Here is a 22,591-nt window from a genome sequence, read left to right on the forward strand (position 1 = left end):
CTTTGATCAAGATATATCCTTAAGCACACACACTCTCTCTCTCTCTCTCTTTTAACTCAACCACGCTAGCAAACATTTGCTAGACATTGTGGCTGTGTAACTGACATTACTGACTGACTGACTTCTACAGCTGTGATACTACATTTTAGCATTATCTAATAATCATTTACTTGTGGTCACTGTCCAGCAACAATTACAGTCTGGCATTGAAACTATGAAGCTAACTGATGAACGATAAGGTAGCTATTCATTTACATCACTGTTGCCTTGCCAACTTTCTCGGGCTTCGCTTGTATCAAATGTAGGTAGACGGCAAAGTGAAGAAAGAAGCCGCCTGTAGTCTGGTGGTATGAAAGTGAATACCTCTGTATCTTCTGCCAGATGGCAGCAGGGTGAAAAGATTAACGATAAAGAACAAATTCAAGTTCAAATCAAAGTTTATTTACCATCATATGACATTACTGGCTGAAGACATACTTTTTTTTGAGGGAGCAGCTCTCACCTTTTTCACAAACGGTGAGGGGAGAAAAACAACCGCTTCCTGGCCCAGGTAGAAAACTAATTTCACAACTTGTTCACATTAGTGATGCGTAAAAACATCTAGCTGGTGTGTCTTTACTGAATATAATATAGTCTTATAACATATAGTGTTCCTCTGTCTGATAAAAAATATATCAAATAGTCCCTTTTCCCTCTTTTTTTACGAATATTTACAAAAATGTCTGATTTTGCATTGAATGATGCACCAACATCTGAGATTTGAGAGTTGGCCGTCAAACAACCATTTTAATGCAACGAGCAACTAAACAGCAAACATCCTTACTAAATGTTTGTCTTTCGTCAGTTCCTTATGACATAGCTCGCGGGTGAGATGCTGTAAAACGGCTAAATCTCAAATATTGGATGTCACAGCTGCGTGCCGAAAAATTATACTAATCATACAAATGTATGTAATGTAAAAGTGACTAAATGTTGACTGTAAAAGTTTCAGGTGTCTGAAACGTGATTCACAAAGTATACTTAAAAGTCCAATCTACCTACAAAGTAGGAATTCATTCTTAAAGTGTTTTTTTTTTTTTTACCAACTTACATTTGGCTGTTGTGAAGTCAGTCCTCATTAAGACTTTAATCCATCCATAAGAATAAAACGGTGACAACAGTCCCTTCCCTGTTTTTATGCGAGTGAAAGTTCATGCTCAACCCTGCTTAACTTAAAGCTCTCAGCCAGAGCGGGCCGTGAAACACTGGTTTTCAACCTGGTGCTTAAGCTCCTCTTAACTCAGCTTACAACTTATTTTCATACTGTACACAACAGTCCAGAAGCTGCCACAGTCAGCAAAGAGGTATCAAAGGAATGGTGAAGGCAGCATTACAAGTGAATGAGAAAGGCATGACTTCAGATGATTTTCAAATTTTGAACAGAATCGATTGACATCATTGATAATGATGGGAAAACGGCTTTCAAGTTGAAAATGGTGAGTGTGTTTTAACATAAAACACTCTTATGGAACTGAAACCTTGAAAATACAGTCAGACCCAGCTCAGTTCCTGTCAGGAGTCCAACCCCGGGTTGCATGTGTAGATATACCACACGGGTCTCTTGTCCATCAAGTGAATTTTCACTCAGAAAGCCAAGAAAAGACAGGCACGTTGTCCATGCTGAGATGAATAACAAAGCTCTTCTCTCATTCGTACGGTGCACACATTGACATACAGCTACACACACACACACACACGCACACAGTCCAGAAGCAATGCTGAAAGAAGCTGGATGAAGCTGGACTGAAGCAGACAGATGAGTCCCTTGCTGTTCATATGTGGGTCATAGTTCTTTTGGAGAGTCTGTGCCTCAGTACTCCACAGTCACTGCTTTGGTCTTGAGGTATTCCATGAGAGCATCTTCTCCTGTGGACCACAGAACAAAACAGTGTCAGTCAAACAATATTTACTGCTCAAAGCTTTCTGGGTAACTGAAGGAGGGTACCATAATATTATTATTTCTAAGCTTTTTGTCTGATTTGGCTCTTGTGTGAAACCAGACAGTTTTTTATCATCTTCTGAATGGTGTCCTTCGTGTCAGTTCCATGTCTCTACTCACCGAGGTCTTTGCCAAAGCCGGACTGCTTGAAGCCTCCAAACGGTGAAGCCACGTCGGTTTTATTGTAGGTGTTGACAAATACGGTTCCAGCCTCCAGCCGCTCACTCACGTACATGGCCTTGTTGATGTCACGGGTGAACACGCCTGAGGCCAGGCCGTACTCTGTGTCATTGGCTCTCTGCAGCACGCCTTCTACATCGCTGTGGTTTGGAGCCAGAGGTCAGGAGATACTAGTTAGCAATTCAAACAACAGCACCGCAACAACACCAGCAGGGTTCTTTTCTTACTGACTTACCCGTCTTTAAACTTGGACACCACCATGACAGGGCCGAAGGACTCCTCTTTGGCGATGAACATGTGGTCCTCCACACCAGTAAACACAGTAGGCTCCATGAAAAAACCTGAAGAGAAAATGTCATATTGGTTAGTAGCTCATGCTAACAGTGATGCTACAGAGAAGACTGAAAAACAAGAATTGTTTGACAGTCAATCTACAGAAATATGTATAAAATAATAATCGTTGGTTGCAGCCGTAGTCCCATTAGCTACAGACGTGTGTATTCTACCTGGCCTGTCCACCTGTCGGCCTCCGTACACCAGCGTAGCTCCCTCCTTCACGCCAACCTCACAGTACTCCAGGAGCTTGTCCAGGTGGGCTTTGTGATTCTGTGGGCCGTGGTCCGTGGAGCGATCCAGTGGGTCTCCTATCTTCATCTTCTTGAGCTCTTCCACCTTAGAGGGAAAGGATGGTGAAAAAGAAACAAGATTTTGAATTCTGATTTGCTTTTTCTTCTCAAACTCTCACCACCATATTAGGGACTCAAATGTAGGATTTCTTGGCCTCTGCTGATCTAATTCTGATATTGTTTCTTTAAAATCTGTCTCAACTGTACAGAAATATTCCTTTACTGTACAATATGTACTGTAATATTCTAGAAGAGGGAAATGTCTGTGTTTTGGCTAACTCACCACTCGGCTGATGTACTCATCATGAATGGACTCCTCCACAAACAGACGTCCAGCAGCAATGCAGTTCTCACCTTTATTGAAATACACGGAGCTCATGCCCTGTGGAGCAGAAGACACACAACACAAATACAGAATGAAGAAGAAGAAAGACTTTTTAAAACAAACTGCACACATTAAGCAAAGATTTTGATATTTACACTTTTACACACTTTTTATTTAGCATATAGAGAGATAGTGAGGAGTGATTTTCCCTAAATTTCCATGAAGGTGACATCATCAAATGTGTATTTAAGAAAAAAATTGTTCAGGTCACAAACATATTCCATTTAAAGCATATAAGACAGAGAAAAACAGCAAATCTTCATGTTTGAGAAACACAATCTACTCAATATCTGTCACTCTTACTTATGACCCACTAGAAGTGTGTGGGGGTGTCTTGCCCCTGCCTATACTTTCTTATTTTCTCAGTATTTTGCAGTGGTTTGGACGTTTCTGGATGTCCTTTGGGTAGTGGTGTGTAGCCCCCAGCCGATAACAAGGTCAGGACAATAAAAATGTAGTAACCAGTTAATATTGCTGTTTCTGTCCTTCTCATCTGCCCTCTGTATATTATGGATGTAAAAAGAGCTGCAGGTCTGTGTGTTTGTTTGACTGAGGGCCTGGATGAGACACACACACACAGAGAGACAGGCAGGGTAAAGAGTTTAGCCTGCTTCATCTGGATTCACATAAAATCCAGAGGGTTGTGTGGAGGTGTGTTTATTTGTGCTTTGGAACATACCAACTGTGAAACAATCCGGAAGTTATTTCTTTAATCCTCCAATCTACTGCTTTGCATCTATTCATTTATTTTATAATTTGCTCGACCACTGCTGATCTCTCTCTCCCTCTGTCTCAACCGTTGAGCCATGAAGGAGGGGCTGACTTCAAATGGTGTGTTTACAAAGAGCAACCGACAAATCATAGTATACCATTAATAAATAACACATGATTGGAGGTGAACTTTGTGTCAATGAAAAAATGCACTCAGTGACTAACTGCTTTAGCACCAGCACGCTGTAAAAGCAGCCTGATAATCCTCCAGTATGCTCAAACATCCCTCTCTTCCTGACAGTGTCGCTCTCTCACCATGCGAACAGCCTTGTCCATGTCACAGTCACTGAAGATGATGAGAGGAGACTTCCCTCCCAGCTCCAGAGACACCTTCTTCAGGTTACTGACAGCACAGCTGCAACAGGGAACCACAGGGAGAAACAAGAAGGGCATGAAGTTATGTGACTGAGACAGTTACGTCAACCAACAAGCAGTGAGTTAGTCTGGGTGTACCTCTTCATGATCTGTTTGCCAATAGGTGTGGAGCCAGTGAAGCCCAGCTTGCGGATGTCTGGGTGGTCGGACAAACGCTGCCCCACCATGCCACCTGCAGGAAAGAAAGGGATTGGGAAGGTGGGTTATGGATCGATGACAGAAAGAGAAAGGAGAAAAACCAACAATGTGTTTCTGTTTCCCAGTACTTTCTGACCTCCCCTCTCTATATGACACTCTCAGCTCCAAGCCTATTGGCTCCTAATGAGGATGTAAATCTTCAAAATGGCTCACAAATATACAAAACACTACATTTCTAAAACTGCTGACACTGTAGTTTTTAACAGAAGTAACTCAAACAGGGGGAAATAGTGCATTTGTTGGAACTTGTTGGTAAAATATTGTTTTACAGTTTTACCTTTTCAAGCCTCTAAGAATAATGAAAAATAAAGAGACCGAGATCACAATATCACTTTTTGACTGAACTGCTTTCAAATGATAGATACATAAACTGTGATGAGGATTTGTACGTAGACTTTGCTTTGTATAAACAAGCAATCATGTCAGGAACCACTAGCCTGGAGAAAGATCACTAGGTTTTCATTGTATGATTTCTAATTCATATCTTTCCGCTATCTCATGACATCAAGGACAACAATCAGAATGGATGAGGAAAGGAAAAATGACTTCATTGTTCAAGACTCTGTGGATCGTGTATTTGTGTTCATTACCTGAGCCTGGCAAAATGTTTATAACTCCTTTTGGAATGCCAGCTTTCACTGACAGCTCAGCAAACTTCAGCGCTGTCAATGGAGTGACCTGTAAATATAGGAAATAATGTATGAAACAAGAACCACTCTGTCACTTGGATTAAGGATGAAGGGGGATTAGGGGGTAAACAGGTTTGTGACACTTCAGCAGCAGTGGCATAAACCTGATGTACCAGTGGTGACAAAAGGTACTGAAATACACTCTGACCTGTCTGAGTTTGCAGTTACTACGTTACCTTCATCAGTAATCTAATCAGGTGAATACTCAGCTGAAGAAACATTGTCATTATTCTAACAACTGATTAGTTTTGCACTGTGTGTTTGTTTATTTAAAATGGGAGTGTATGGTGTACTCACCTGTGCAGGTTTAAGAACAAGTGTGTTTCCAGCTGCGAGGCACGCAGCACTCTTCCATGCCAGCATCATGAGAGGGTAGTTCCATGGGATGACTATGGCACACACACTGTCACAGAAAATACATCATTTATATTTGTTTATTGGATCACATATAGTTCAATCACAATATTCAGATATAGGAAGCACTTAGTAAATCCAGAGCTTTTTACCCCAGAGGTTCTTTCTTAGTGAAGGTCAGATTGCGATTGGGCCGGGCTTGGTTGATGGGGATCGTCTTGCCCTGTAACAAACAACCACGTGTGCCTCTGGTGTCATAATCAGTGTTTAAGTTTATGAAGTTTATTCAGTCTGTGTGCCCGAATGTTAACCTACCTGGATCTTATCACACCAGCCGGCAAAGTATCTGAAGGTCTGGATGGACATGCCGACATGTGTCTTCAGGGCCAGCGTGTACACAGCTCCTGAGTCGATGGACTCGATGGTGGCCAGCTCCTCTTGGTGCTCCTCCATCAGGTCTGCGAGCCTGCGGGGAGGAGGAGAGCGTGAGACAGTGTGAGGGTGTTTTTTAAATGTAACGTGGGAGAGGGCTTCATAAGAAGACGAAATGCATCTGCAAATGCATGTGTTTGTTTGGTGGTTCATTCAATAAGCTAAGATGCAGGACAAGATGTGTGTTCATGTCTGTAAGCTAGAACAGAAGGAGACACAGAGAAGCTAATCTGGGTCGTTGTCCAGAGTCTGTTGCTCTTGTGTAACAGGCTGCCGTCTATCTCAGCGTACGCGTCTCTCCATCCATCATAGAGCACTGACATTACTGCTTGATGCAAGAGTTGATTGGTTGAATCAAAGAAAGCGTAGACACCTCTATTCTGTATTCTGTGTAATTAATACAAAACCAGGGGACGTCTCTCAAAAGAGGACAGAGGACAAGCAGATGTGTGTTCAAAAAATGTTGTTCAAGGTGCTATAGCTGACTAGCTAATTAGCTACCTAATCTATAAACTCATAATAGCAGTGGACATTCCACTCTTGGATTTATATTTTGTGCTAATTTCTTGAAAAAGAGAGCACAGGAAATGTGATGTAGGAGAAAATACAAAAAAATTTGTTATGGTTGTTTTGCAGTGTGTGCACTGAGTGTTTTTTCTGATCCTGTAATCACTGTAGTCCTCTAGGTGGAGCTACTCACTTATAAAGCAGACTTCCTCTGTCTCTAGGGTTCATCCTGCCCCAGGGTCCATTATCAAAAGCTTCTTTGGCAGCTGCCACCGCCCGGTCAACATCCCCCACTGAGGCGTAGGACACCTTACAGATCACCTGGTGAGGGACACGAAGATCATGCTCAGTTCACTAATTAATACAGGTGCACCAGGTGACTCTTCAAACTACATCTTCTCTGTGTGTGTCATGTCAGCACTGTGATGTGACTCACTGATCCATCATTAGGGTTGATGGTGTCATAAGACTTTCCATTTTCTGCATCTTCAAACTGGCCGTTGATAAAACACTGGTGTGGCATTTTCAATGTCATGTTGTTCACATCTTTGGTTGCCTGGGTACAACACAGCAGTATCAGTACAACAGTCACAAATCAGCCAACCACAAGCATCTACCTTACGCCTACATACAGTATCTGAGAATATCATAGATCTCAGCCCACTGATAGACAATCGCTCATTTTAAAGAAGATCAGCATACCGGAAGATTTTTTCACTGAGACAATAAAAGCAGGAGACTCACATAGTCAATGACCAGCTCCTCCTCCTGGTCCTCCCCTCTCAGCTTGCGGACGAACATCTGGATGAAGTCCTGGAAGGTGGTGGCCATGTACACGTCCTCAGTCTGTAGCTGGACGCCGGCACACTTCTGCTTCACCTCCTCCACCAGCCTGGACACAGGGATGACATCAGTTCACAGTGATCTCTTCTTCTTGTTTATTTTACACAGCAGTTTCTCCAGGATTGTAAAGAGTTTATAATAACTTACAGCACCAGTTATCCATGTGTGGTGGTATTTTTAGGTCACGCATAGGATGCAATACTATCATTTCAGTCTGACAGCTCAAATTTGAAATGTTTATAAGAGCAGCTGAACAGAGTTGATCTAGAGTTTGGTGTCTAGGCATCCGACCTCATCACTCCCCGCAGATATGTCTACATAGAGATATTGGGCAGTGATGAAAAAAACATCTTGAACCCCCCCGGTCGGAGCCTACAGGTGGATGCTTGGGCATTGGTGGGGCTCATAGAACATGCAGAAATACTGACGCAGGGCAGAGAGAGTTGGGAGATGTTTGCAGTTTAAATAGACTGCCAAATAGACAGGGTGTGTTTGGTAGAGGATTGCGTCGAGTGGGGTATGTTATGTGTGTAGCAGTGCAGCTCGAGTTGCCTGTCTGAACTAGCTTGCAGCCGTTGTGCCACTAAAAATCTTAAGTAACACCCTTCCAACTGGAGAAATGTTTGTTAGATGACGTTAAGAAAAAAAGAGAAAACAAAAGGGATCATCGGACAGACATTCACTCGATTGAGAGAGGTCCAGGACTTGAGAAGGTTCAAAACCCGAATTCAGTTGGCATTCTTTCCACAAAATCAGTAAATAAAAAAACCTGCCTACTTATTAAAACATTTGGGTGTTTTACTCTGCCTTCATCATGGCACAGTTGTTTCTTTCTATGGACAGTAGCCAGGCTGCTGGCGCAACAGTCGCTATGTTGCCAACACTCGCAGCCAGAAAATTAACCAGGTGCGGCAAGGAAGCCAAAACAAGTCAGAAACAAACGTCTATTCTTGTGTCTTGCCGTTAGCGGTGGTGAACTGGTTGTCTTTGTGACAGTGGTGCCAACAATATTACCAATTAGAAACAGAAATACATTTTGTCCGTCTCCACTATAATTATATCAAACATGTGTCCAGAGACAATAGTACTTGAAATTGAAAACTTGCCCTCTTTTTGTACTACTGCAAAAAAATTCAATCACAAAACACTATTTTATCTAAGACTCATATAGCCCCAGACTTTTGCCTCCCTTCATTGGGTTCCAGTAAAAAACAGAGTTCATTTCAGAATGTAATTAATTACATACAAGGCCCTGCATGGCCTGGCACCAGCATGCATAACATACATTACTGAGTCCTTATTCTAGCTGCCATCCTGTCCGATCATCTGATCAGGGCCTTATAACTGTTCCCTGATCACATTTCAAATCTAGAGGTGACCGTGCATTTGCAATGTCAGCACCAACTTTGGAACAGCCTTCCCCAGTTCAACAGATCTGCTGATTCTGTTGGGTTTTTTTTGCTTGCTGCTAGAGGTTAGTGGGGGTGAGGTTTATTTTTTTCCTCTTGTGCTAATTTTTGCCTATGTATCATGATTGCATTTGTGTGTGTGTACACTGGGTTTTGATATTATTATTGCAGAATTATTGCAAATAGACACTAGAAGGATATTCACCACAAAAGTATAACAACATATACATGTGTTATGTGACCAACTGTTTTAGTGTGTGGAAATATATTAAATATATTTTATTATGTGACCAAATAAATATCATAAATCAGAGAATGTTCTTGAGACTTGGGTCCCAAAATGTCAGATTTCAGACTATAGCTCTAAAAGAGACAACCTGCCTGTATGTACTAATCTCATGAATAATTTCTGACCGGTCACTGCACTGGCCTCCTCCCTCACCTGACCACATCCATGGAGGCAGCTCCAGACTTGAAGAAGTCTGTGGTCTCCTCAATGGCTGACACGTTGCTGAGGATGCTCTTCCAGACGTTCTGTAAAAAAAAAAAAAACAACTTACAATCAGTATTTAACAGTGGCTCTGAAAGCCAAATACCAGGTTAAAAAGGAGCCGCGAACAGATTACTCGCCCTGATCTCCTCTGCCATCTTCTTCTCATCGTCGGTCAGCTCCACACTGGAGCTCTCCCCAGAGGAGAAGTATTTAGAAGCAGCAATCATCTTCCCATCTTCAAACTGCAGGTTCTTCACCAGCAGCTGTCGACCAAACACAGGTGGATAAAGTACAGCAGGTACAGGCCGACACATGCTGTGTTTGAATAGACTCAGCTGCCATGCAACTCACTATGAATGCAGCAACAGAGGCATTACCACACTCATCCTGCTCTACTTTTGTTTGCTCTGAATATTTATTTTATAGTACAACAAGGACTCAATAACTCACAGGCTTCCCATCAGTTCCATACAAGACAAGGCCGTTCTTGGTGACCAGCCCGGGCTGGGACGCCCCCTCTATCTCCAGGGGCTGACCGGCTGGTACCGACCCCCCCAACATGGACGAGCCATAGAGGGTCACAGACTGAGGAAATCACACAGAAGGAGCATTACACAGATATTTGTGTGTCTTTTAAATTTGTATTAAACTGCACCTGGTCACATTTTAATATGGTGTTACGAGTTCAGGAAGTTAGTGTGACCCACCTGACCATCAATGACAGTCCAGGCACCGGGGACTTTATCATGGCCACGGATCCAGTTGTGGATGGCCTCAGCTGGCTGGGCCAGGTTGACCTGAGTGACAGAAAGACATGGGGGTCAACATGCTGACGGCTCACGTTCATTTTCAGACCAGCTCACCTCAATTTCTGAGAATGAGAGGGAAGCCCAACAGCTGGCCCCCACTATCTGAGTGACACGTGGAAAAGCCATGCTGGAAACTAAACCTCTGCACTAAGAATAGCACATTAAGACACACTGCCAGCAATGTGGCTCCAAGCGACGAATCAGAAAGCAGAGAACAGCTATGATCAGCCCCACCTCTGTCTTTTCCCAGCCAGCCACTCGGTCTCATACATTTAGTGTTGAACAACATGTTGAGCTACCAGTGATTTTCCATGCTGTTCATTGAATGAAGGTTTTGTTGCACTGAGCAGCTGGCCAACAGCTTAAAGGAGCAGCTCACCCAAAAATTAAAGTTCAGTTTTTATCTACTCACCCCCGGGCTGTCCACAAAACATTTCTGGAGCTTCACAGCAAAGCAGCAGTGCAGCATTCTCCTAAACAACTGAGGTAGCTAGGGATGTGTTACATACAGCTCGTTCGGCATAATCCAAGTCTGCGGAAGCCCAGAGATCCCAACACACACCCTCGACACTTGTGCGCCCACTTCAGATAAGGAGCACACCGATATTCCTAGCTTAGCAGCTACAGAAGGTTTTGCAAAAGAAAGGTTGTGAATAACATCAAATGTTGACTGGGCTTCCAGAGACTTGGATTACGCAAGACGAGCTTGTATGGAGCCATCGTATGTCATTTTGTCAGTTTTCTATTTCCTTTGCTGCAACACTGTTTTACTGTGAAGCTCAGGAAAATGTTTCTTGGACTATTAAACCTCAGCTGATTTTTCCGTGGACATGGGGGTGAGTAGATAATGACTGCATTTTCATTTTTGGGTGACTTGTTCCTTTATCATCCCATTTTAGCTTGAACACACACCCTTCACACATTAAAAAAACGCATGAAAATGCATACACTCAATCCCTCCCCCCGACCTTACTGGTCGCTCCCGGCAGTTACCCCACAACCACTGACACTCCCATCTCCCCCAACAGCCCTGGCAGATCGTTGCTGCAGTGTCCCTCTTATCTCTCTCCATGACTGTCCTCAACAGACCCATTTCAGCCATGTCTACATAACACTGATTGTCATCCAGAGTTCATAGAACCATACTTATATACTAACTGCTGATTTGTAAGAACTCTCACCTTGGAGTTGGATTTCTTCTGGATGCCTTCATAGGTCGCTCCTTCCTCTGTCTGGGCGACTCGAGGGGCCTTTCCATCAGCGATGAGCTGTACCGACTCCACCTGCACCACGAAAACAGCCCTTTTCAGACAGAGATATCTCAAATTGCAATAACAGCTATCTCTAATTCAGTTTTAACTAGTCAACACAATAGTTGCAGATATCTTAAATGTCATTATGACTATTGTGCGTGACGTTGCTCATCTGAGGCTTCCCATTTGATACTGGCCTGGCAAAGCATTGCAACAGCATTTTGAAAAGTGTTCGGAGAAGAAATGGTGGTTGCTGTTGTAGATAAGATAGTAAGAAAATACCATGAATGAAAAAGAGTTTATAATCAAGTAATTTGTGGTGAACAAGAGCTTCATACACGAGAGAGCTGTGGTGGAAATTTACAGCATATATTGAAAATGTTTTGTCTCCAGACAAACTTGAGGATCTGTGACAAAGCTTGGATGGTCTGGGGACACTGGTCTCTCACTCTGGAGTAACGTGAGCTGAAAATGTCGGGCTTTCAGCCAATCCAATGAGTTTATTCTACTTCTCACTGACAGCTCCTGTAGTGCAAGGTTGCCAGGTTGGTGTGATGTTTTCCAACAGTCCCGAATTAATAATAATTAAAAAATGTATTATTTCATTATTTGTCAATAGTAAACAACTGAAATGAATTCATAAACGATATCATCAGCATTTTGGTTCATCACAAGTTTTCAGTATGAAAGAATAAAGCAACAACTCAAGTGTTCACAGGTGTGCAAGAACGCAGACAGGAGGCCACACTGTACAATGCAACTGTAAAACTAGTTTCTATATCTGCCCTTTGCCTTCATAATGAAGGGACAGCTCAAATTACAACAATTATAGGTTTTATCTAACCTAATAAACTGCAACAAGCCTTGACAGTATGCCAACTTAACGAGTTTCAACCCCATACACACACATGAAGAGAGAGAGAAGTAGGCTACAGGTAATCCCATGATATGTCATGATATCAAAAAGCAATATGAATAATGTAATGTTGCAAGCAGAGCGGTTTCTGTTCAAAGAAAATACAGATTAGCAAAATCACCACAGCTTGTGTGTTAGGGTAGCCTGTGCGTGGGGACTCCTCTCAGCAGAATGAAGAAAAATCATGTCATAAAAGTTGTGCTGAGTGTGCTAATGTGTTCGCATTATTAATAACTGCATATCAATGAATATATTTTTGATATACTTTAATTTGGAATGTATTTAAAAACCTGCCCAAGCTCATTACACCTCACACAATGCAAGCCAAAACCTCCCAACTGGGCTCCCGCCTCCCACTTGCTGTAGCTTCTGACAGCACTACACATATCTGCAACGCCATTTTGCCAAGTCAAAACTTCAATTAACCTATAATTATATTTTAATCATACATCCGACAAAGATATCTCCACCTTGAGATATCTCTCATCAAAATTACATTCAAAACATCTATAACTTGATAATAGATATCTACAATTAAATAATTACTATTCCCAATTCTAGTTGGAGATATCATTTTAATTAGTGGTCATTTAATTTCAAGATATCTATAACGTCATTCTGTGTAGTCTAAACTTCATTTAAGATATCTAAAAAGGACAATGTAGATATCTGGAATTGAGGGGATTTAAAGATATCCTGAACAGGAATAATGGATAGGCAGAAATCATTTGAAGATATCTGAAACTGAAATTCCACCATACACATGATCCTAGGAAGAATATAATTGTGAATATCTGAAATGTTCTTTTTGACTTGGAAAACTTGAATTACGGATATCTGCAATGCACATCCAGTCTAGCTGTTAAATGCTAAAGGGCTTGCCACACAGTGTGCCATTTTATACAGCATGCCAGCGTTGCAGAACTGAAAGAGGCGTGATTGTACACATCGTAGCGCTTTATCGTGTTTCCACCCAGTTTCCACCTGTAAATCTAAAAATGTCAATGCAAACTGTTTATAATCATATGAACGCTGTTATAATGTGTTGTGACTGAGATCCTGACCCACCATGCGTCGTGACAAGTGACAAAGATACGCCTTTTGAACGAAATCACATCAGTAAATAGCGGGCCCTCTCTGGCTCCCTCTCTTTATGGGACAATGGAAATTTGTGTTAACAGGTCTCGACTACCTGATGGATTACTCCATTTGATAAAGGCTCTAGATAATTGCATGCTAATAATCCTGATTACACTCCTTATCAAAAGGTTCATATATATGAAATTCCGGGTGGTTACCATGGCCTTGATGCCTTCTGGGAAGAGGAAGCGGTTGTAGATTGTGTCCACTGTGTCATTGGGCTCAACAGGACACTCCCTCTGCAGCAGGATTGGTCCGGTGTCCAGCCCGTCATCAGCCCAGAACACTGTGAAGCCAGCTTTCTTATCACCGTGGATCAGGGTCCTGGAGATGCATGCATACACAGAAAAGCCAAAACAAAACTTGAAACAGTGCCATAACCCTCGTATTTTTAGATCAGGTAGGGGATATAAAGTCAGCCATAAACCTGAGCAAATGGAGCAGACTCAGATAAAGAAAAGATAAAAGGTGGCTACACCTGGAGTAAATGAGACGAAGGCAATCAGACTGTTGATAAGACTGTGAAACACACAAGCTGTATGCCATCAGTTCTCATTAGGGCATGAATATTTATTTCAATTATTTATGTTATTTATATGTTAATGATTTTTATTTTATTGTATTAACGTTAATGATTTTAGAATGTATTTGACTGACTGAACCTTACATAATTGTTAGTAAAAATATCAATTAAAGATATCTCTGCTGTAATCACATTATGATTAGAAGGCAAAGATTACTTTTGCATTAAGTTTTATAGTTTCCTCCGTGGTCTATATATTAAGCTAACCGCCTCCTGGCTCTAGCATATGTAACAGATAAGAGAGTGTTATTGATCTTTACGAACTTGACTTTAAAGGACTTCTTCAGCGACTGGTAGTAATGTGACTACAACCCAACAGCCAGATTAACCATGGGAGTAGCTGGGCCACAGAGGTAACACATGGGGTCCCACAGTCACTGTCTTTGAAGAATATATAGTTTACACTTGAAAACAAATGGAAGCAGTTCATTTACTCCCAGTGATAACAGGACTAGAGAAATATTAAGGGTGGTGATCAGACAGACTAGCAAGCGGAAGAGATAAGAATACCAGCTTGCTCGGAGGTAGAGGTCAAACAGAACTGGTTTAAACCTCCCGTTGGACAGACAGATAGCAGCTAACCCTCGTGTACCTCTACTCTGACCTGGAAAACAGAGAGGACTTGGGCCTGTGAAATATATATTTAGTTGTTCTGAAGTATAGGACAAAATACTTTTGTCAGGCTAGCTTGTACAACTTTTGCTCAGCAGCAGCCACATAATGAGCCAAGAGGCTAGTTTACATCTGTACAGCTGGCAACCATGGCGCACAAAGGCACCATGTTCTTTTTAAAGCAAACATTAGTGGTTACAGGAGGCTGTGTTGTGTGACAGACAACTACACAGATATTCAGTGACAGTTTGATCAAGTCCACTAATTAGCTGTAATTACCGCTGCAATTAACATAACAGAGAATATGATACATGTCCCTGATTGACAGTCTCTCACACATGTCCTCGAGAGACTGTCCTCTGCAGTTGTCAGTTAATGCTTTAAGTCTTGTTTATTTTGGCTAACTGCCACCATCTGTTTACACTCAGAAGAAAGTGTCTGTAGTCTTTCTCATTTATGTACAGCTGCACAGTTGTGGTTAAGCAGACAATCCCGAGCTTGTAATGTGTTACTGATCTTTACTGTGGTGAACACAGTGTGGTTTTGTGGGTGGGTCTGTGATGTGAACGTCACTGTTGTCATTTTCTTTTACTGCTATGAACCCTGTGGCCAGTGAGGCAAAAGCAAAGTTACACCAATGATCCTTTAACCTGAGAGAGGATGTAAACCCCCCACTGTACCTGTCAGTGTAGGTCAAATCAAACCAGTAACACACACTAACCAGGTATGGGATGGATACAAATCTCATCATGTGGAGTACTACTCAGCCTGTGAACAATGTATTGAAAGCAGAGACAGGCTGAAACAAAGAGTGCGATTAATCTCTCTCACCAGTTGATGGCTGAGGCTCCTCTGTGCAGAGGCAGGATGGAGGGGTGGTAGATGATGGAGCCGTGCTTGGGGTGATCGATGATGTTCATGGGGATGAACTGGGAGCAGAAGGGCATGACGTTGAGCTCGGCACCCACCGCCTTGTAGGCATCCACCACCTCCGGGATGGGCTTCCCCTTGACCCGCCACCGTGGGAACTTGAACACCGGCGTCCCGTCCTTCTCCGCCGCCACCGCTGAAAGAGAAGGGGAGAATTTACTGACACAGTCCAGAAACCAGAAATCAAGTCTTACGCTGGGTGATGACGATCAGCGCAGACCATTTACTGGTCTGACCTGCTTCACCGATTTCATGGAGCCTTTAAATGTGTGTACCTGCCTGAAGCCATCACAATTCATCATCCTTATTTAACTGTTCAAACTTGCAATTCATCTGTAAATAAGGATTTGACTATCTGGTGCAGAAGAGCGCCTTGTCTTTTTCTAGTGTCCTTAAATTGAAAATGTCCCCTGCTTGCAGTACTACATGACCATAGCGATAAAAAAACACAGGTAATAAATTGTCCTCTGCAAAGGTCCATTCAACCCAGGAGTCCCATGTTGCAGTCTCAGCAACTTCGACACCAAATGAGCTTTCACTCCAGTCGGAACCAGTTCTACCTGCTATATGTGTACACATACAGCCATAATAAGCTGTAATATCTAGTCAAGTGCAGTTTATCCAGTTCAGTCCTACAGCTGGCCCTCTGTGCTGCAATATGCCACTGAGGTCACAGGAAACCAACCGTGATACCATCAGCTCTCACACCCACTAGAACACACAAGCAGGTAACGGAAACAGAGAGGAGTAGTACGGGAAGGTCAAATGTCAATGTGTGTGTGTGTTTGAGAGAGAAAGAGAGAGAGAGAGAAAGAGATAACAGCCTGACTTTATATTATTAGAATACAAGAAAATACCTTTGGAATCTTAAGTATTTATAACATGCTCACAACTGCATATACTATCTTTTTTAATTGCAAATCGTCCCCAAGAAACTATTCTATTTTATCAATATTGGTTTTATTCTGATTTTTGAATTTGGCAATAAAGGCCACCAAGAGACAATTTAAGTAGTAATACTTAACTGCTTGTATTAAAGTCTACATAGTCAGTATAAGCACACTGTAGTGCTACCAAACTACAATGTGAGGACTACTGTACTGTATGTATATCTAATAATGCTAAATGTGCTTTCTTTTTTGACCGCCTCACAGTAGGGTTAGGGTTAGGCTAAGAAAATCTAAACTCAAGTGGGCTCAGGCACAGCGGGAATATGTTTATGACTAGAAATGGAAAGAGTTTTATATTGGCTCCAAACACTTAGAGAAAAGGAGGACAACAGGCAGAGATCAAGTGGAAGCCGATGATGATGATGCTTCCAGGAAAGATTGCATCATCACAACAAAGATTTTTCACCTCAGCGCTGTATCTCCGGGCCACACAGGGCCTCTCCCCACACAGACAATGGAGCCACTATGCCGATGCTAACGCAGGATAAAGGCCTCCCTTTGTCCAGGAGCACTGTAGAGTCAACACACATCTACCTCAGACACAGCACAGGCCTCTGCCGGCCTGGAGATGACCCAGGACATTTCCTGTCTTTTTATTTTTGTACAACACCTATGCAAAACATTTACTCTGTTCTCATTTTGCCATTATAAGTGAACCAGGTGCCAAATACACAGGTGGAAATATACATTGTAAAATGTATTTAGTACCTAGTATGGATGCATATTTCATTAATTAATATTTAGGGACTTCATGTGTTGGTAAGTTAATAACATGAAGCTACAGATCCTGTTGAGTACTTGTCTTTAAATATGTTTACTTTGTATACCAATACTGAAGCACATGTTAATGAAATGCTTGGGATCAGCCGCCAGTTGTACCAGTTATATGTAAGTAAGTTAGCTTGATACTAAGGGTGGAAAACAGACAGACTAGCAAGCAGAATAGATAAGAATACCAGCTTGCTCGGAGGTTGAGGACAAACAGAACTGGTTTAAACCTCCTGTTAGATCATGCTGACTACCACTTCAAGCTGTTATTTGTATGAAAAGTTGATTTTTGAGTCTCATTCCCAACTCGTCAATACTGACACATTGGGATTGTAGGTCACGCGGGCGGCCATCCCAATGCGTCAGTATTTGAACAGTTGGGACTGAGACTCAAAAACTTTACTTTTCTTACAAATGGGGCCGTTAACTACGTAAAGGACAAACTAACCAAAATATTGCTGCAGAAAGTGATGTTTTCACTTCCTGTTGCCAATCAGTCAAAAGCACTATTCTCAGTGTTTAGTACCTTATTGTTTCTCATGCCCAACTGTCTTTGAACATTCAATAGTGAAGAGGCTAGCAAGTGAAAACCGCAAACATTATTAACCAAAAAACAACAAAAAGGTTCGGAAACTAGGACAAGGAAGTATAATCAGGTGATACCACCTGGTATACAACCTTAACCTGCAACTAGTGCAAAATATCAACAGTGGTATCGAGTGGTTAAACTGTCAACTACCACACAGGCCAGTATAACAGTGCCTATAAATAAATGGGAAGATTAAATTGTCACATTTTAACAAACAGTTAATAAATAAATAAATAAATTCATAAAATAAAAAATAATACTAAACTAATAAATAATATGGAATGTTAAATGTGAAAGTAAATAAATAGATGAATTCATACAGTAAATACAGAAACAAAAAGAAATAAATTTACGTCTCATTTTATAAACTAACGAATGACTATATTTACAGTATTTTTATATTATTTCTATGTTTGTATCTATTTCTTTATTAAATCATTTATTTATTTAATTTTGGCAGTTTCAGTCCTATCTAGTCACTTTATCCAAATAAAATGCTAATAACTTTTATTCTAATAAGGAACATGTCAAGACATATTACCAGACATTTGAAAGCTCCTTTTCGATATTTGACAGTCTGATGACATTATGGACACATCAGCCAAAAAAGTGCCACTCATCAGCAGCTTAAATAAACAAAGTGTACTGTTTCAGTTCATAAAAATAGTTCCTTAAAGTTTCACTGACATGCTCAAACACTGACAATATAGAAACAAGTGGTAGGTCTAACGCATTAGACACTAATGAGCTAACCCTAACCCTATCATTACTTACAAGTAGTAGTAACACCCACTCATCCTACAGTGTTGTGATGTTGTCAGTGTGGGGCAAGTAAAAACATGATCATTTCAAACAGGATTTAAATAGACGGCTGTGCATGAGTCCGGACTGCAGTTTGTACTGCTCTGTCTTCCATGCATGAGGGACTGTTGGCTGTGAGATGCCAACATTTATTCCCTTATACTCATAAAACCTGATATTTTTATGTTCTCTCCTGTAGTTGGTTTGGATTGTGTTTTGAAATCAACGAGGAAACACCACGGTTTCTTTACAGGAAGACATTAGTTTGTATTTTCAGCCTCAAATGACACCAGCTGCAAGGAAGTGAAGACTCCAGGGATCAATCAACCACTTCACAATGATTAATGTTGATCTGATGGTACATAGCAACAGATTAGAAACAACAGCTCACTGAAGGACAAGGAGGACAGTAATGTGCAGACAGTCTGGTGGAGATATAGACTGAACCAACAGAAAAGAGAGAAGGGAATGAACTCACCCAGGGGATCAGCCTTGCCATCCTTGTCAGGGACTGTGAACACACCCACCACCTTGTGTCCCTGCTTCCTCAGGTTGCTGTACACCTCCTGGCCGAACAGGCTCTGGCCAATTATTGCCAGTTTAAGTTGATTCTGGTAATAGTGCTGTAACGAGAGCAAACACAAACACATTAGTTTCAGTGTGTCGTACTTCAACTACAGCGCTTTGATTAATATCTCCATGTTAACATGGAGCTATTGTTCAGCGGAGGAGGATATTCAACATTCTTTCTGACCTCATGCTACTTCCAGAGATGTTACGCAACTGACAGTGGTAAACCAATGCCGAGACATTCTTAACAGCAGGCAACTGCATGAAACTGCCTTTAGCACCAGGGGCCAGAGGAGGTCACCAGGCACTACTTTTAAAGGAACACTCCAGTCCGAAAATTTTGGATTGCACTTATAATTCGGGGGAACTTTCAGTAGACAAAACTGAAAAATAATGGCCAATAAGTCCCATATGTAGGTCAAGTCCTAAAAAACTGGACTTCAACTCATCTCCCTACCTAGTGAACACCCAGGTCTTTCACACTTTGTGCCCCCCATTTGCAATTTAAACTTTCGGTTTAGCATTTGTTGTCTCCATGCGCAAACAGAGATAACCCTGATGACCTGTGACATTGTCTGATTTATTCTCTCAACCGTTTTACAGGCTGAGCAGTGCTCCATTCACAAGTGCATTGACTTTAACATAGAAAATCAATGCACTTTCAAAACATGAAGAGCATTAAAGGTGGATTAAGGGACAGATCCATTCATTTTTTTCTCACTTTCTTTAACATTTCCAGCACAGATTTTTCATAATTTTTGTTAATTTCTCAGGGAATAATGCATGAAACTTTATGAAAAAAAAGATCAGGCGTTTTTAGCTGGCTGTCTGTGAGTGAGTCAAATTGATGCTGATCCAAATCAAATCCAATCTAGCAGATTAAAATGTTTTATTTGACAGGGTTAAGCTTGATTGAATCAAAGGGCACTATTGCGCCTTGGTGGAGGTATGCACTCTACTGACTGCTATATAAATGTTTAATGTTTTAAACTAATATTCTTACTTATTGCACCTTTAAGTCAGGTCAATTCATCAACAGATAACGTTTTTAAGATAACGAGCCACCATCTGCTGAGAATTGCTTCAAATAATATCAGCACTTGCAACAAAAACTGCTAGTAATACTGAAAATGTACTCATTCAAACTTTAAGTGACACCGGGGCTTCAAAAACTCTTGTCATTCATCCATGTGAAAGGAGCGTAATTCAGGTTTGTGAGCTCGCTAATCAATGGGACCGGTTCTACAAGGTTTCGGTTATGGGTTTCAATGATTGTAAACCAAACAATGTCACTTATGCGACTGTTGGGTGTGGGTCTTTCTCGAGTTGAAAAATGATCTTTTAAATTCACAGACATCATATGTGTAATTCAGGCGCAAACAGTATCATTGTCATTAAGTACTGTACATACTGTACATACTGTATTTTTCCCAAGTCCAGTGGTCCATGGTGAAGGGGTTTGACTTTGCCTCTCTATTAGATTTTTATGTCATCTGCACAGAATTAAATCAGAAAAAGCAGCAAACAGGAAAAGGCTGATATGCCTGATAAACAACCAATCAGGTTTCTGAAGGGTTAGTAGTTATTTTCTCAACAATTAATTGATTGATTGAATTCTTTCAGCATTAATTTCAACATTCGTATTGCTGTTTTTATTTCATTTTTATAGATTGATGTAAAGAAAGCATGAAATGTAAACAACTAGGCGTGGGATTCAGGGGGCCCCTCTCTCAACCTCAGGGCCCCCCAGTCAAGTCCAGCCCTTATCCAATGGTTAAATCGTTAATGCTCCAAGAAAAGCAATTGGCTGAGACAGCACAACCCTCACCCAGTGAGAGAGAGAGGAGTCTGACTGTAGCAGTACATGTGTGCAGGAGGAAGGTTTCAGGTTTCCCGTGCTCTAATGAATGGTGCTGTCAAGTTCATGGGGCACCGTCTCGGGCTGCTACACTGCATTCTGCAACGTGCTCCATGATGCATTCAAAGCCGTTGATTCCAAGCATGTATCCACAGTAAGGTAGCTCCCAACACACTGGGGAGGGGGATGACATGCATATCATTTGTTCTGCAATAAAAAGCCAAAATGATGAATGAATGAGCAGACTGCTCATACGTAGCTGTGCTCTGGGTTGCTCGCAGCCCTGCTTGAACTAAGCCGATATTGGAAGACAGGTTGGAGCTCAAAGGCTGATGCAACTCCTCCAGATCCTGTACAGTAAAGGCCGGTCCAGTCAGAGCATACAGCGAGAGGGGGAGAGGGGGGAGACAGAGGCGAGCGCACAGTAACGTGGCAGACTGGCGCTGATACACCATCATTTGCTGAAAATACAGTAGCAGACTGACTCACAGAGACCTGCACATGAACTATGACTCACTGATCCGCAATCAGAACCGAGCCTGGCTCAGTCCTCCTGGTATCACTATGACCTGGCGCGCGCTCAGCGAGTACCAGTAGGATTTTTTGTGACTGTATCAAAGCTACTATTCATTCTGTGGTGCAGCGAAGGCAGCGAGGCAATGGTACTCACGGACGAGGTGGAGAATTTCCTTAAGACTTGACTCGCTGTCCACAACATAATGGCGGTGTTTTGTGTATAAAAATGTATGAGAAATACAAGCAAGTCCAAACGCCGCTCCGTTTATCCGACCTGCCGCTGAGGTATGTGCGCTGCTGGCAACACACACCTGCGTCTACGTGCGTGAGCGTCAGAGTGCGAGGCAGAGGCTGGGGCAGAGCAGAGGAGTGGCCGCGGTCAGGGCTCGACACAGCCAGCTTATACCCGACAGCGGCGGACACGGCCGCGACGTGCCGCTTGACACTGTACGTGCGCGGTCACGCGGAGTTTACTACGTCCTCGGCCGCGCGGTCACGCGTGGGAATTGAAAAAGCCTCGAGCTGTGTAGTCGGTTTAAAGCCTCACTCCAGTGTGGGTCTGCATGTTATGAAATGTAGTCATGTTCCGAGTCCTTACCTGACAATGTTGATCAGCCTGAACCGTTATATAGCTGTATATACAGTTATATATATAAATTACACTGTTATAGCTGTATAACAGTGTAACATATATATATATATTACACTGTTATACAGCTATATATATATATAAATAGCTGTATAACAGTGTAATATATATTACACTGTTATACAGCTATATATATATATATATATATATATATATAGACATAACGTTGAAAATTATGAACACATATATATGTATATAGCCACACTGTTGGATATATATGTATATATATAAATATATATATATATCCAACAGTGTGTATATATGCTATGCTATAAATATATGCTATACACATGTATATATATATGTATATTAGGCAGGTGGTCATAATGTTATGCCTGATCGGTGTATATATATGTTTGTATATATGTTTGTGAAGGAATGCAAACAAATCCACTGAATTGTTTTTT

General features: G+C 41.7%; 1 protein-coding gene across 1 annotated transcript; it reads right to left on the reverse strand.

Moving 5' to 3' along the window:
• Positions 1 to 419: 419 nt before the first annotated feature.
• On the reverse strand, positions 420 to 21,952 carry aldh1l2 (aldehyde dehydrogenase 1 family, member L2). The gene is made up of 23 exons (XM_084346187.1): positions 21,690 to 21,952; positions 19,070 to 19,214; positions 15,385 to 15,619; positions 13,517 to 13,682; positions 11,231 to 11,332; positions 9,948 to 10,037; positions 9,691 to 9,825; positions 9,378 to 9,503; positions 9,190 to 9,281; positions 7,240 to 7,387; positions 6,932 to 7,051; positions 6,689 to 6,816; positions 5,872 to 6,022; positions 5,709 to 5,779; positions 5,500 to 5,605; positions 5,104 to 5,191; positions 4,394 to 4,487; positions 4,196 to 4,295; positions 3,068 to 3,166; positions 2,665 to 2,830; positions 2,394 to 2,499; positions 2,099 to 2,298; positions 420 to 1,905 (listed from the first exon to the last, which is right to left on the reverse strand). The coding sequence occupies exons 1-23, from the start codon at positions 21,735 to 21,737 to the stop codon at positions 1,850 to 1,852; spliced, it is 2,772 nt and encodes a 923-aa protein (XP_084202313.1). The 5' UTR covers positions 21,738 to 21,952; the 3' UTR covers positions 420 to 1,849.
• Positions 21,953 to 22,591: the final 639 nt, after the last annotated feature.

The sequence above is a fragment of the Pagrus pagrus genome, assembly GCF_965226575.1.
Source record: "Pagrus pagrus genome assembly, chromosome: 23".
NCBI lineage: Eukaryota > Metazoa > Chordata > Actinopteri > Spariformes > Sparidae > Pagrus > Pagrus pagrus.